Source organism: Lipophrys pholis (genome assembly GCF_963383615.2).
Source record: "Lipophrys pholis genome assembly, chromosome: 7".
Taxonomy (NCBI): domain Eukaryota; kingdom Metazoa; phylum Chordata; class Actinopteri; order Blenniiformes; family Blenniidae; genus Lipophrys; species Lipophrys pholis.
The window spans coordinates 10,714,130-10,730,195 of NC_137638.1; the positions used below are offsets into that span (position 1 = coordinate 10,714,130).

At 44.3% G+C, this 16,066-nt stretch overlaps 1 protein-coding gene across 4 annotated transcripts in view; it reads left to right on the plus strand.

Annotated features, from left to right (window-relative positions):
* slc20a2 (solute carrier family 20 member 2) overlaps positions 1 to 16,066 on the plus strand; it is a 47,613-nt gene that overhangs the window by 24,987 nt on the left and 6,560 nt on the right. For all 4 annotated transcript variants that reach the window (XM_080467087.1, XM_080467089.1, XM_080467088.1 and 1 more), the window contains exons 2-9: positions 2,354 to 2,925; positions 6,841 to 6,981; positions 9,940 to 10,025; positions 11,423 to 11,519; positions 11,680 to 11,799; positions 12,891 to 13,124; positions 13,223 to 13,859; positions 13,980 to 14,165. In XM_080467087.1, the coding sequence (XP_080323213.1) occupies positions 2,637 to 2,925; positions 6,841 to 6,981; positions 9,940 to 10,025; positions 11,423 to 11,519; positions 11,680 to 11,799; positions 12,891 to 13,124; positions 13,223 to 13,859; positions 13,980 to 14,165 (1,790 nt within the window). In that variant the 5' untranslated portion in view covers positions 2,354 to 2,636. The remainder of the gene's footprint in view (positions 1 to 2,353; positions 2,926 to 6,840; positions 6,982 to 9,939; positions 10,026 to 11,422; positions 11,520 to 11,679; positions 11,800 to 12,890; positions 13,125 to 13,222; positions 13,860 to 13,979; positions 14,166 to 16,066) is intronic.

A 16,066-nucleotide genomic window follows, 5' to 3' on the forward strand; every position in this document is an offset into this window, starting at 1 on the left:
ACCTAAGTCTTGACCCCGAGTGCGGAGGGGCCTGGTTTGAATCCTGACTGCGGCAAGAAGGGAATCCTGCATAACAATTAATAAAAAGACAACTATTGAAGGGAGCAACTGAATATATCAATGAAATATCACCACCACTACTTGTAGAACATGCTAATTCCACGACATCACTATGCTACCTTTTTCTTTTTGTTTAAAAAGTTACTCTGAAGGAAAATAGAGCATGTGTCTCCTCTTAAACTTTAAACTCTCCAACAATTCAAGCTCGAAGACTGGAGAGAAAGTCTGGCAGAGATCTGATCAAGACACAAATGATCATCCTATTCTTTTTTTTTTTTTTTTTTTACATGTGTGTGTTGTGGTTCAGTAGAGGACAAAGGATAGCAGTACGTGACCTCAACTGTTCCAGATGGAGCGGTTGGTCGGAAGGAGGGAGCCATAAGTGCCTGTGGGCTGTTTGGAAAAGGAGCCGTCTGCCCCCATGCGAGGAGGAGCACGCAGTCGCTTCATGCCGAGGGAATGTACTAGCTCAGCCTCCGAGCTGTTTACGTTTAATGCTCCCCATTACCAATTGGCCTAACCGTAGAAGGAAATGTGCTGCCATTAAGTCCTATGAAATGACTCTGATTATGTGGCACAGGCGGATCAAAAAGAGGACAGAGAGGGATCAGACCACGTCGTCTGTGGTTTTGAGCTTTCTCTGGGACCACCAGGGGCTGCTTTGTTGGTGGCCTCAATCTCTGCGTTTGAAGGCAAGTTGTTATTGTTGTGATGTAAATAAGCCTGGCGGGGCACTTTATTTAGAATTTTTTATTTTATTTTTTTTTAAACATATTCACTCAACTGATTTAATCTGGTTAATGTTATTGTGGCTAGTTGATCTGTGTTCAGCAAGAAAAATCTCCTTGTTTCTCTGCATCTGTACTGATGTGTAAACATCTAATGTTTATTCTCACCAGGTGTAAAACAGAGTTTTATATGACAGGAGAGAAAATCAGTGTTCGCTCGCTGGAAGCAGGAGTATTGTTTGATGGAGCTGCACACCAGCTCATAATATTTCTATTTTTAAAGTTACCCTCAGTCTTTATATATTTGATTTACTGACTTTGATGTTTTACTCTGCAGATTTCACTTGAGAGCCTTTTAGTAGTGTCTTCATCCACTGCGAAGCCCCCCCCCCCCCCCCCCCCACACACACACACGCTATGCTACACTTAATGAGTCTAATAGTCACTATTCATAGCTACTTAGAAATGATTTTTGAGATAGTACAGTAAAGTTTTTTTCCACTATTTACTCTCTAAAGTGTGGTTGTGTGAAGGATTGCCACCTCGAGCAGCAGTACATCACTGATTCTTACTGCATTGCAGTCTTAACTTAAATCCACGTACCGAGCTGTTCTCTCTCTGGTGCTGCAGCAGAGCCTTCGATTCACTTAGAATTTGCACGCTGGAGCTTGTTACAAAGCTCTTGTGCCTTTTTCGGTGTCGCCAGGCGAGCACTGCTGCAGTCACTCCGAGGCAGTGAGAGCCAAGTTTAAGAAGGGAGTTGAGTTGTAATCTGTCGTGCAAACATCCACGAAGATGTCAGCAGGGCCGCTTCTTCGTTAATATCTCAGTTTTAAAGGAATTCGCTCCATCAAACTGCTTCCAGCTAGTTTGCAGAGCTTTGATGTGATTCCTTAACGTGGGTAATTCAGCCGATCGTCAGTGCTGGCAGATGAAAGTAACTGAGGATGGGTTTATATTGATGTGTGGCAAAGACGAAAGCTGTGAAACACAAGCAGGTTGAGCTGCGCGCCAGCTGCCCTGTCGTGTGAGGATAAGGTAATACACGTCAAGCGTGATGTTTGGAGGATTGGTCACCTCTCACTCCAGGTACTGTGGTCTTTTTATAGTGTCAGCGCTGACGGCGTGCCCTCTCAACGATCTGATTTGATTTCTTTGAAGTGCAGACTGTGACTTCCTATTGTGGCTATCCGAGACGCACTCAGCTTTCCCCCACTCGAGTACTCCCGCGATTCATCAAAGCCAGTTCTGCATCATCGCTGTCAAAATCCTCCGGGGTTTGTTTTCTGTTTTTTATTTATTTATTTTCGAGTTTTGAGTTTTAATCTCATGCAAGTTCTCCTCTCTCTCTCTCTCTCTCTCTCTCTCTCTCTCTCTCTCTCTCTCTCTCTCTCTCTCTCTCTCTCTCTCTCTGTGTGTTTTAGTCCCTCCCCACCTTTGGTTGAGTTCTTCTCTGGAGAAGTCACAGCGAGGTGTTGTCAGACGAGAGCTGCTGTTGAGAAAGAGTAATCATGGCTCATGACACTAATCTGTTTCTGTGTGTTCTCTGTCTCTCTCCTCTCCAGCAGGTGGAAGAAGGTGCAGACAGGCTGCCTCACACTAAGCTATGGAATGCTCTCTGCTCCCACCATCACTAGTCTCCAATCTCTGGACTGAGCTCCAAACTCTTAGTTAGCAGCTGTGCTCCTCCCCTCGAACTCTTTCTAACTAGGGGACAAAGAAAAGGAGCGGACTCACTAAGTCCTCCGCTAAAAACGCACAGAGCACTTCTTTTTTCAACTTTTTTTTTGAGTATTTAAAACCTATTTTTTTCCCCCTCTTGGATTTTTTTCTGGCGACGTTGCAAAAATGGATTTGGAGTCATACATGTGGATGGTCATTCTTGGCTTCGTCATTGCCTTCATCTTGGCGTTCTCGGTTGGAGCCAACGATGTGGCCAATTCTTTCGGTACGGCAGTGGGGTCCGGCGTGGTCTCGCTGAAGCAGGCCTGCATCCTGGCGTCCATCTTTGAGACGCTGGGGTCGATGCTGCTCGGAGCCAAAGTGGGAGAGACGATTCGGAAGGGCATCATAGACGTGCAGCTCTACAACGACACGGTGCCGGTGCTCATGGCGGGAGAGGTCAGCGCCATGGTTGGTAAGTGGAACAGCAGCTTGTACTTCCACTGAGTAAAGTCAGCCAAAGTGCTCTCTTACCAATTGATTTTCATTCCTAAAAGTAAAATGTACCTGTTCTGAAATGTACTCAAGTATGCATGTGCGCGTACAGTATCACACACACACACACACACACACACACACACACACACACACACACACACACACACACACACACACACACACACACACACACAGTACTATGTTTGTCACCATTGATACAGCAGTTTAATTATTGGTAATGAATAGATCAAGCGTCATATGTTTTAGTCAAAAGATGCTAACGACTTTTTTTGAAACGGAAGCAGAAGTTTTGACCTTCAACCATTCATGAACGAATTGATCACTTTTGAATTCATAAATTCTAAGCTTCTTTGATCCACTCTCTGATTCATCATCCCAGGATTTTCAAACAAGTGACGAGTGAGTTTTAAAGGTACAAAATGTACCGATATTTGTGGTAAATTCTAGGAAGTAGGAAGTAACGAATGTAACTTCAGTAAGGAAGTACAAATACTTTACTTTACGTTACTTGTTGTTCTCATTTAAACCTCAGTTCATGCATGTGTTAATGGTAAATGGACTTCACTTATATATAGCGGTTTTTAACTGTGTGAGCTGTCCCAAAGGTATTTTTTTTATCATTAATCACATTCACCCATTCACACACACATTCACGCACCAATGGACGCTGCAGCCATGCAAGGCGCTGTCAATCCATTTGGAGCAATTTGGGGTTCAGTGTCTTGCTCAAGGACACTCTGGCATGTTGGCAAATTGTCCACATGCCAAAGTGTCCTTGAGCAAGACACTTTTGCTTGTAGACAAGCCAATAACTCAACTAACCAAGCCATGCCAGTCTGTAAACTCCATACAGAATTGGCACCAAATACACTAATTGGAAGGTATTGTAAGAGTTTTATCAGATCAGACTGGGTCATAAACATAGAACTGTTTTATTACCTGACAATTAGGACTAACACGCCAACAAACTTAGAAAAACAACTTCAGCATGTCTGCATAACTACGGTGAATAAACCTCGGCATAAATATTCTGTTACAAAGCTGCTGTTTGTCACTGCTATTGATAAAGAACAGAACTGGATAAATGTGGTGGATCTGAAACAATAAATTTGTTTGCCCAAAGATTAAAAACAAGTTGTGTATTTTTCGGTTTTGATATTGAATCACATATTTCAGTAGACTTCTAAACAGACAATGAGGCTAAAAAACCCACTATATTAATAGCTATGATGAAGGTATTATATGCACCCATCCATCCATTGTCCTCCGCTTATCCGGGGCCGGGCCGCGGAGGCAGCCGTCTAAGCAGGGATGCCCAGACTTCCCTCGCCCCACACACTTCCTCCAGCTCTTCTGGTGGGACCCCAAGGCGTTCCCAGGCCAGCCGAGAGACATTGTCCCTCCAGCGTGTCCTCGGTCTGCCCCGAGGCCTTCTGCCGGAGGGACATGCCCGGAAAACCCCCCTAGGGAGGCGTCCGGGGGCAGCCGAAACAGATGCCCAAGCCACCTCAGCTGGCTCCTCTCGATGTGGAGGAGCAGCGGCTCTACTCCGAGCTCCCCCCTGGTGACTGAGCTCCTCACCTTATCTCAAAGGGTGCGCCCAGCCACCCTACAGGGGAAACTCATTTCAGCCGCTTAGATCCCTCTTCGAATTATATGCACCCAAAAACATCAAAATGCACATTTTTAGATTCCATTCCATAGATACCATTTTGAAGTGATTGCAGAAATTAGTTTTATTGCATTACCCCTAGGATTACTACATATTTGAATCCTAAAGTGTCGGTCATAAACAAAGGCAGCTTCAGCCTCTTGCAGGTGTCATGGACTTTAGTGAGTCTTGATTCTGGCATTGTTCATTCAGTGTGGGATAACACGAAGAGACCGTCTTTCACCTGTTTTACTGCATTCAGGAGGATTTTAATTGACTTTTTAAAATTAGGTTAATTATACTAATAGAGTCCCCGGTTTATTTTTTAGTGTGTAACACTATTTAGTGGTGAATTTATTGCTTGCATCTTAAATATCAGAGTCGTTTCTCCTGACCAGTGTTGTGCAGCCCTGCTGCCTGCAGCAGCCTGATAACAAGCGGTTTGTTTGCACCGGGCGGGTTGTAGCTGAGAGTTGTTCAGCAATCGCTCTGCAGGATTCAGGCTGAAGACTGTGTGGTTAAAAACAAGTGAAAGGCTTTCGCCTCAACTCCCTACAAGCCAACATTTCTGGACTAAAGTTGTTGGGTTACAAGAAATCAACAATGGTTCCTGTATTGATGTTTGCCGAGTTTCTCATCACTTTTCAACCTCTGAAATGCACACGTGACAAAAACTACACACGACATTAACCTTTCCTCTCCCCAACGTCACCTGAGTCGCACTCATGTCCGACTTCAAATATGCACAGCCTCTTGTATGACAATTGTTGATCCATACAATGGTTATAAAGAAGTATTTGGAAATAGCTGTGACATGATGTGTGTGATCATAAAGCTTGATCAGATTAACGACAACTTGCAGCACATATGCGGCCCCTGTCCTCATGCTTTGAGACAATTTTGAAAAATGGTTGTTGGTTTTATGAGTAATATTCATACATACTTACAAATATAATAACTAGTTGAAAATTATCCATATAACTGTATTACTGAGTTCATCCACAGACGGTAAATATATAAGATTTGTATACAATTTGAATAAAATTGACATATATTTTTTCTTTTCAATAAATTAACTCCCATTATTCTCCTTACTGTGGGAGAGAGAATGAAAGTTTTCTCTTGTTGTAAATATTAAGTGCTTCAGTTTGTCAGTGTTATAATCTCTTCATCATAAGATATTTGGTGACTTGAATGTGCTGATGAAACCTCGGAGAGTTGGAAAGACCAACCCCCCCCCACCCCCGTCCTGTGAAATGACTCACAGAAAACACTGCTGTCCCATCATCGAACTACACTGACGGCGAGGAACAAGCATGAATTGTTGAGCTGTAACAGCGCAATATGAACGGTGCAGAGCAGAAAACAATGGGTCTCCCATTGAGACAATGCCATTTCCATCACAGAGTGACATGGGAATCCCCCGGTGACTAATGCCGGTATATTTATCACCACTTCCCAGCAGCCTGAGGATAAACTCAGATGTGAATGTTGAGAAAACACTGGAGAGGCTTTTTTTTTTAATCTCAAACAGGAACTATTTTTCACAAGTAAACAGTTAACGCAGAATTAAAGGATGTTCCCATAATGTACAGTAGGTTCTGTGTGTGCAGCTTGCCTGTAATTCAGGAAAGTAAAACATCCTCGCTTGACAATGACACACTGCAGTCTTTATGATCTTTTATCTGAAAACAACAGCAGCAACGTTTACCTGTGGGGAAACTTGTGTTTGCAGACTCTTTATTATTTCTGCCATTGATGAATGGACTATTATTCTCTTTTGTTTTGTTTTTTCTCATCACCACCTGTTTACACAGGAACGTTTGCAGCAGTTCATCTTAAAATGCCCCACATTATCCACCATGTGCAATTACTGCATGCCATTCGGCAATTTTAAACCCTTCTTTGTTTATACTGCACCCTAGCGTACTGTGCACTTTACAGATTGAGATAAAAACTCAAAATATTGATGCCAAAGTTTTTGTAGCAACACAAACCTAAATCAGTCCCTTCGAATCTGCAATCAGTCACATTTAAGATGCCACATGTCGCCGTCCTCCAGGAGAGTAAATAAACAGGAGCACAGCCTCACTGACGTCCGTTCACAAACAGGTTCTTTGCAGGTTGCGCTCTCTTTTCATTCCAGAGTTTCAGTATTGATTTGATGGGTAAATGGCTATAGACAGTGACTTTTTAACGTTCTTTTTTTTTTCTTTACAGGGTCGGCTGTCTGGCAGCTAATCGCCTCCTTCCTCAAGCTCCCCATCTCTGGAACTCACTGCATTGTCGGCGCCACCATTGGTTTCTCGATGGTGGCCATCGGCACGAAGGGCGTGCAGTGGATGCAGCTCGTCAAGATCGGTAATGTGGAAAGGTTGCATGACTCCAGTGTGTGTGTGTGTGTGTGTGTGTGTGTGTGTGTGTGTGTGTGTGTGTGTGTGTGTGTGTGTGTGTGTGTGTGTGTGTGTGTGGTCTTTGTGAATTGTTGTGTGTGCATCATGGAGGTTTTGGTAAATACGTTCTTAAAGATAATGTGTTGCAAAAGCTTTTGCCGACATGGCATATTAGGCTTCTTCAGTTGTGCACTGACGAGAAGATTTCTGGTAAATTAACTCTGATCGCACACAGACTGACTAAAAAGTACAAAGAATGATACTTTTCCTCTGAAATCTGAGAGGTTTTTCAGTGACAGATAAATTAGCAGATTTTATTGACTGAAGTTGGGATAAAGTGGTGTATTAGTTAGCACTCTGAACTCTCCCTGAGTTTGCATGTTTTTCTCAGGAGCCTCTGCTTTCCTCCCACACATAAAATCATGCATTTGAGCATAATTAGTGAGTTTACTATGCCAGCAGGTGTGATTGTGAGTGCATTTGTGTGTTTGTCTGACTCTTTGTCTCCTCTGTGATGGACTGGGGACCTCTCCACCGTGTGCCCTGCCTTTTGCACATAAAGTAGGACTTGCTGTCATTTTGGACAGCGAGAGATTTAGAAGAGGCAACTAGCCAGCGTTAGGCATGAAATCAATACTCCAAGTAAAGTATAATCTCATGTAATGTTTTTATTTTATAGATTCTGAAAATGTTTAAGAAGAATAAAACATTGAACCGAGGAAATGAATGCTCATGCAAGATACGACCACACACGTGTCAACACAGTCTGATTTAACGTCATTTGAAATCATCGATTTATAAGGGAACCTGAACGAAAGGGGATGAAGGCAAATTTCAATACTGCAGTTCATTTGTGAGAAGGCCACATGCAAAGCTCGGACTGTTGTGGAGGACTGAGTCATAACTTCTTCTCAAGTGTTCACAACATGAAAGAATAAAACTCTTATTAAAAATTGTCCCTGCTCAAGGTTTCTATTTCTTTTCATGTTTTGTAAGTTATTGGTGATTCAGATTGGAGGCATTCAAATCTTCCTACATAGAGGTTGGAGAAGTTACTCATGGAATAAAAAACGAGGCTGCTGTCTTTTAATATGGAAGAGAAGCAGCTGGATTACATGCATACTCATTTAGTTGATTATTTTCACTGACCCCTCACTGGCCAGTGGGGTGGGAGTGGGGGTGGTGGTGGTGGGGGCTGCAGTAACATGTGACACCCCAGGCTGTGCAACGTCGAAATTTCTTAATGTAGTAACACCTTTTATTCTAATACAGGGTTTTATATCCCAGAAGCCTATGAAGACCAAAGCTTAATGAGTTTATTTGCTTTTGTTTGTTTTTTAATGTAAAACATAACTCGACTGTATGGCCTTTGATACTCCCTGCTGTTTCCTCTGTGAATGTGGCCATATTTTGCTGCACCCGGTGTGTCCTGTGTAGCTTCATTGGTTTCCTTGTAAGGTTGGGGTCGGAGTCAGAGGTGCCGCATCTGGGCCGTCCTCCTGACTTTGTACCGAGCCCACCGCCTCCGCCACTTGGAGCTAAATGAAGCACTTCTGTGGGGAGTCATTGAGTTTTGCAGGATCCCTGTTGGATGATGTACTGCCCTGAAACACCACCTGGAACATAAACCGCAGCAGCAGCAGCACAGTCTGTGGAGTCTGAGCTCTCTTAAAATGAATGAATACACACAGCAGCATTCACTTGTGCACTTGTGGACTTACATGTAAATGCATGTCCTTGCAAATACACTCATCAATCCACACAGATGTATTTATGATCACATGTAACATTTAATTACTCTGATATGTAATGAAATTCATCATGTAAACTTAGGTTGTGATTTTACACTATTCTGAAAAGTCAGATTTCTCAATATCTTTGTTTTCAAACTCCTTTTTTAATTTTAATATCATAAAAAAAACAATTCCTTAAATAACAAGACTTAAGAGGATGTAGATCAGATGGCCCTTTACTACACGAACAACATAAACTGAAGAAACAATGAACATTTTCTTGAAAAAATTAACAAAACTGACAAGAGTGACAAAAAAACATGTGCGCATTACTGAATAACAAAAGACGTGTTTTTGACCAGATGGAGGATAAAATAGATAACTAACTGCCCTTTGTCTTGTATAAACGATATTAAAATATTTCATGGACAGGCATCGGACCTGCTCTCGCTCTGTGAAGTGCATCACATCAGGAGCTTTACTGTAGATCTCTTGTTTGTCCTTTCCCATCAGTTTCAGTAAGATGTCTTCAACGGGCAGGAACAGACATCCTTCCTGCCAAATGTGAATGTCTTAACATTTCTGTTTAAATTTCTGATGGTATATTTACAATATGCAGTATTGTGTGTGCATGTGATCCACAGATTATTTGTAGTATTGAAGTAGGTCTCCAGTACCATTTTCCTTTTATACGTTTTGCATTTATATGTGATCATACATATTTGTGTGTGAATTGAAACATATTTTTTTGGAAAGACATGCATTTATATGTGAATCCTAATGCGTATTTTTAAGTGCCTCTGTGTGCATTCATGCTTTTTGGTCAGTCCGTCTTGCACCTCTGGGCATCCAACTCTCCTCCGCCCTGCCGAGGGAGCAGGCAGGAAATTGGGTGAAGTCACAGTGGATGTCTGCTGTGGGCTGCAGCTGTTCATTACTTTCTGCAGCGCAATGCACAATGACCTCTCAGGGAATCCCGTAATTGATTTCATGTGGTTTCATTACACCAACTAATTAAAAGTATATCGTGGCAATACAGCTTCACTGGCCTTACAAGTTAACATCGAGGATGACGTGAACACTTGAGTCACAGAGTCTTTCCTGAGCAATGATGTTGTATCTCTGTGTGATTCATGTTTGTTGGCAGGTGTCCCGCTGTGCTTTACTAACCATTGTTTTCTCTCCTGCTCCAGTGGCGTCGTGGTTCATCTCACCGTTGCTCTCTGGACTCATGTCTGGACTCCTCTTCATGCTCATCAGACACTTTATCCTCAGCAAGGTGGGCTTCTCTCACTACCTTTGATTTAATCGCAATTTATGTTGGGATGCATTTGGAAGTCTTTCAAGTATACGATACACGTTTTGTGACTGACAGTGTAAATTTCGATCAGTAGTGTTAGATCTACTACGTTGTCCACGTGTAGAGCATGTTGTCAGTTTGTGACTTCAATTACTTCCGCTTATAAAAAGATGGTCGCGTGCAGCACGTGTGGAAAGATAAAATCCGTTTGATTTGACAACACTGGCAGATCTGCTGTTATGTAACGGGCGGTCTTTGGCAGACTGGAGAGGAAAGTGTTGTGGATCATCCTCGGGTCATGACTACAGGATTATGTATGAATGAGTCATGGGCTGATTTTTCATTTGGCGTTACTGCAGAGATGGGTCAGACCTGGACGAGTTCATTTGTGTCTCTGCAGGCGATTTACATAAACTCACTCACACTGATCGGTCGCTGCTATTTTTTCCTGGGTCTAAATATAACTGCTAGATGTTGGACTTTAACAATTCAGCCATTTCACGCAACAAAGTCCTTATAATAAAAACGAGTTAGGATATAATGCTATTTCAAAAACTTAAATGTATTGTTGACTATCAAGTCTGATTAGAAATTCTTGTTAAACATTTAAGTCTTCATCATTAAAATTGTGAAGTAATCAAAGAAATAAGGACACCTGGGTGCACCGTGCTGCGACATGTGAGCCCAGCGGTGGATAATTAGTCATTTAATAAGACAGTTCACTGAAGCATAATGCTGACGCAGCAGAAACCTCAAGAAAGTAGATTGGAATTGACAATAGCTAAAAGTGGTTATATTCTGTGATCACATCATCATAACCTCATCACACTATAATTTAACTTCCTTTTTTATATTTAGATTGTAAGTGCATGTGTCTAAGTGCCACGTGATTAGTAGTTAGTGTTGCCTCACAACAAAAATACTGGGTTCGAGTCCAGGTTTGGAGGTCTCTCTATACTGTTTACATCTCTGCCTCGGAACTTTTTGGATATAATTATAAATATAAAACAACATTATACCTTTATTCATTTTGTTGTATATTTAAATTAAAGTTTAAAATTCAAGTTTCACATCATAATTTTAGTTTGTTCTTTATGTCAGCAGTATTCTTATATATTTGAGTTTTTGATTCCTACCTTTTGTTAATGGATTTAAACGCCACACAGGTGACTTTTTGCACAACAATTTAACACTCAGTGTTGAAAATCTTTGCTCAGCGAAAGAAAATATATTTCACTGTCTCCTACAACCTCTGGCAGAGGCTGCACCACTGACTTGATTTGCTTGTTTCATGAGCTTACTGCATAAGAAGAGAGTCTGCTCACAAAGTGTGTGCAGGCTGCTGTGTTATCATGTATTTTGTGTTTCCTCCACAGGATGACTCGGTCCCAAATGGCCTGCGAGCACTGCCCCTCTTCTACGCCTCCACCATCGGGATCAACACGTTCTCCATCATGTATAGTGGAGCCCCGTGTAAGTGCTGGTTGTTGGAAATATCATCTCACTGTGTTTAGTCTAACACAAAGCACGATGAAATTATCTTCTCAGGCTTAAGCGGTGCCTGTCACTTTTGTTTGCTTGCTGAAAATGGGAAAGTTTTGTTTTTCAACCAGTGTGCGTTCATTAACCGCAGTGCTCGGGTTAGGAGAGCTGCCGGTCTGGGCCATCTTCCTCATCACCTTGGCCGGGTCGTTGGTGTGCGCGGCTGTGGTCTGGTTCTTCGTCTGTCCTTGGATGAGGAGAAAAATAGCAAGTAAGTATTTGGGTTTTTTTGTTTTTTGTTTTTAAAGCATGTCCGTCCAGTCCTTCTTACCCTCTCTAAAGCCCCAGTGTCTAACAGCGGAGCCTCAGCCGGCACACTCTGTGCTCTGACACCGAAGCCAGCGGATGTGTTTTCTCACTGCTCTCTGCCAGGCTCACTGCAAAAAACCCCGGTGAACCCTGTCCTGCTCCACTTACTCAGATTCTTGGGTGCACGGCTACTTGGCCAGATAAAAAGGGGGCGAGGATCGTGGCCTGCAGTGTAGAAAGCTTTCAGAGGGAGGTTAGGAAGTGTTTTCCTGATGGGAAAATCAGCCTACAGCAGCTTTGTGCAGGATAAATGGGACCTTCTGCTCCCTGCCACAAAGTAAAAACAAAGCTACAAGCTGTTTATCCGCTCAGAGACAATGACTATCTGACTTGATCCTCCTCAAAAGTGTTCCACTTTATGAAACTGAACAGTGAGGTACTTTTAATAGACTGTGGACAGAGCATTGATATCCATGAAGAGACTTAAAATAGAGGCTTTAGCAAACTTTCCCAGCACACGTGTGAGGCCAACTTGACCTGTTACTTAACGTCTCGATGACCTCTGAATGCCTGCGAGGATTATTGGTGATATTATCGGATATAATCTGGATATCACCGCATCCGTTAGAATGAAACAGGTGGCAACTGAGATTGTTTACTTGTTTGTACTGGGGCGTTGAAGGAGTGGTGGGGCATCGAGTCTATCAGCGCCGGGATTAGTTTGGATCAGCTGACGGCTGCATGTGTTTGAGGAATGTTTCCACATAGTTTTGTCTTTTTTTTTCTGGGTCGACAACAGGCTTTTTCCCCCACTCATTCATTGTTATTGAGATTAGTACAGAACACAGTTTGTACAGAAACAAAAAATTATTTAACAATTTGACTTTAATCCTGAATTCATCAATGTAGCCAAACTGGGAATTATCCTGGAACCTTTCCTCACATTTATGTCCTAACATCCTACATTTGCTATTTACATGTAAATACAGTTCTGAAATATTTGTACGTGTGAACCCATGATGCTTTCTAAAAGTGGCACGACATACCTTTCAGGTCGTTTAAAGAAGGAGCAGGCTCTGTCCAGGATTTCTGATGAGAGTCTGGACAAGATCCCTGAGGAGGAGGAGGAGAGTCCCGTCTTTAAGGAGCTACCGGGGGCGAAGGGCACAGACGAGGCGGTGTTACCTCTGACCGGCAGCAGTAGCGAACGGGCCACACGTGATTCCAGCGGAGAGCTCGCCAACTTGGCCAATGGAGGCACCATCCTGCCAAATGGCAGGGTGTACGGTAAAACTGGGGAAATAGAATCCTGAGGGGGGCAGGGGTACATCCTGTCATCTTATAGTTGTGCTTCTCCTTCAGCGTGACTTCTATTTGTCTTCCAGGTCGAACTCACTCAATGACGAATGGCTGCCTCAAGTCACCCGTCTCTAACGGCAGCTTCAGCTTCGATGGCCACATGCGCAGCGACGGGCAGGTGTACCACACGGTGCACAAAGACTCTGGTCTGTACAAAGACCTGCTTCACAAAATCCACCTGGGCCGCATGGACGAGAGCGACCGCTCGGGCTCCAACTCTGGCCCGCCCGACAACAATTACCGCCTGTTGCGCCGCAACAACAGCTACACCTGCTACACAGCAGCGATTTGCGGCATGCCTGTGCAGCCGCTAATACGCACAGAGTCGCGCGACGACAGTGAGAAGTTGGTGGGCGAGGGCGGTGGGAGGAGCAACAGCGTGTCCTACTCCAAGAAGCGGGTGCGCTACGACAGCTACTCGTCGTACTGTAACGCCGTGGCCGAGGCGGAGATCGAGGCGGAGGAGGGCGGCGTGGAGATGAAGCTGGCTACGGAGCTGGAGGGGGTGGAGGAAGAGGGAGGGGCGGCTCCAATGCCCCTGGAGGACTTGACAGAGGAGGATCATGAGGAGAAGGACAAACCTGAGGTGTTTCTGCTTTTCCACTTCCTGCAGGTCCTCACAGCCTGCTTCGGCTCCTTCGCCCACGGAGGCAACGACGTCAGGTGCTGCCTATGTGACAGATATCGACCTATATGTGTGTGTCATGAGTCAAAACGTGTTTAGTTCTACTTCCGTTACTTCAAGAAATCACGTTTTGTTGGCTTCTGTTCTCGTCTTTGCAGTAATGCCATCGGGCCCTTGGTGGCGCTGTGGATGATTTACGACCAGGGAGGTGTGATGCAGGACGCCGCCACCCCCATCTGGCTGCTGTTTTATGGTGGTTTGGGCATCTGCGCCGGCCTTTGGGTCTGGGGCCGCCGCGTCATCCAGACCATGGGCAAGGACCTGACCCCCATCACCCCCTCAAGGTGAGCGAGCCGCCTCGCAGGAGAGCGAGCCAATATGTCTGTGCGTGTTTGTGGTTGCTGGAGCTTTTGGAAAGAAGAAGAGCACTTGTGGCAGAGGTGAACTTTTCCCAACATGCTTGATTTCACTCGCTCCAAAGAGCCTCAACACGCTGACACAAACAAGTTCACAGCCGCTGCAGCAGCCTGCTTGGTGAGTACTCGCATGCACACAGCTCCAATGTCAAAGCAAAAGGTCTTCCAGGCTGGAACCAAGCATTCAAGTGGTTTTTCAATAAGTCGCAGCAGATTGCACAAAGCTGAGGCAGCACAGCCGTGTTTTCAGTGCTGCCAGACTGCCTGGAGCATGACCTGTTTACAGGTACAGTGAACTTGTTTCACTCATCAAGGGCGTTCATGTTGGGCATGCGCCGTTTTGCTCACGCAGAGCTGGCTCTGCTGCAGGAGCATTTATTGCACTGCTCCACCCACATGTTTGCTTGGGCTGTGGCATCTTGAAAGGGACACGATGGATGTGACCTTCAGATGATGCTTTTAACTTCAGAACAGGGAAATTTATGATTTAAAAAAAATGATTTTTCTTCCTCTGCGCAAACTGGTGACAGTTCTTTGTGATGTCACTCTCAAACGGAGTGAATAGGATGCTTCTACACAAACGACAGTGAAATCAGTGATTCTTTACATTCATATAGGAGTGCCATGCTCTGCCAACCCCACCTCCCCAACACCTTATATCTTATTATGTAATAATAATGAATAAATAAGCAGTGTTTTGGACCACAGCGAATAAAGCCCTGGGGCTTCTTTGTCCAATATCCTCGGCAGCAGACACGCATCACCACTCGCTGCTGCTCTGTCCTTGACTTCAATCTTCCTCCTCCTCTCTCGCTGTCCTGTCGTCTTCCCACGCATTAGCCGAAGAGTGCGCGTGCATACCTCGGGTGTTTGTGTGTTAGGAAAGCTAAAAGCCCGCAGGTCGCTATGTGGTGGATGTACTGTGTGTGTGCGAGCGAGCGAGCATGCATGCATGCACGTACATTAAGGTCTAATTGTTCCAGCAAGTCTTTTTCTTTCTTTTTTTTTTTTTTTTTGGAGCGTGTGTACGCTCTGTTGCCTGGCAGGAACATCACACAGGTTACACAGGAAGCTGTTTGGCATTCTGGAATCTGGATGGAGAGAAGCAGAGCAGGAGGGGCGAGGGAGGGGCAGAACCAATGAGAACCTAGACTCTTCTCCTGCCATAGTGAGGGACGCCAGCCGGACTTTTTCTTTTTCCGCTCTGTCGTCCCCATTTCTCTTCTTCACCACTCTCCTGGTGATCGGTGTTTTTGTGGTTCACCCTCCTACCTTCTCTTTTTCTCATTTAACCGTTCCCCATTTTTCTCCACACCACTTTGTTTCAGTTTTTTTATTCACCGTCTCACCTCAAAAGCTTTCTCTTCTCTCTACAATCCCCCAGTTGTTCTTCGTCCCATTATTTTTCGCTTTTTCCTAATTTCTCCTCTCTTTTTGTTTGCCCCCCCCCTTTTCTGTGTGCCTCCTTTTCTATCTTAATCTCCGTCCTTCCATCACCAGCTCAGTCTGCTGCCAGAACCCAAAGACAAATTTGCACTGGTTCACAGTTGGAAAGACTGCCTTTCTTCCACTGTCTGTTTCCATGCATCGGTCTGACAAAGAAGCTTGTTTGGGGTGGGGTGAAGACTGGGAAGTGTTTCTGTGCTCAGTGTGCCTGTGCTTCCATTTGAGCTGCCACAGCAAACACCTGAACCCAGTGACAGCCCGCTGCAGGTCGAACTCACCGACTCTGCTGAGCGAACAATCCGCTGCAGCACACTTGCATAATAAACCGGTTATCCAAAATGTTTAGGGTTGTAGTGAGAGAGTGACGCCCGCCTACCTGCAGC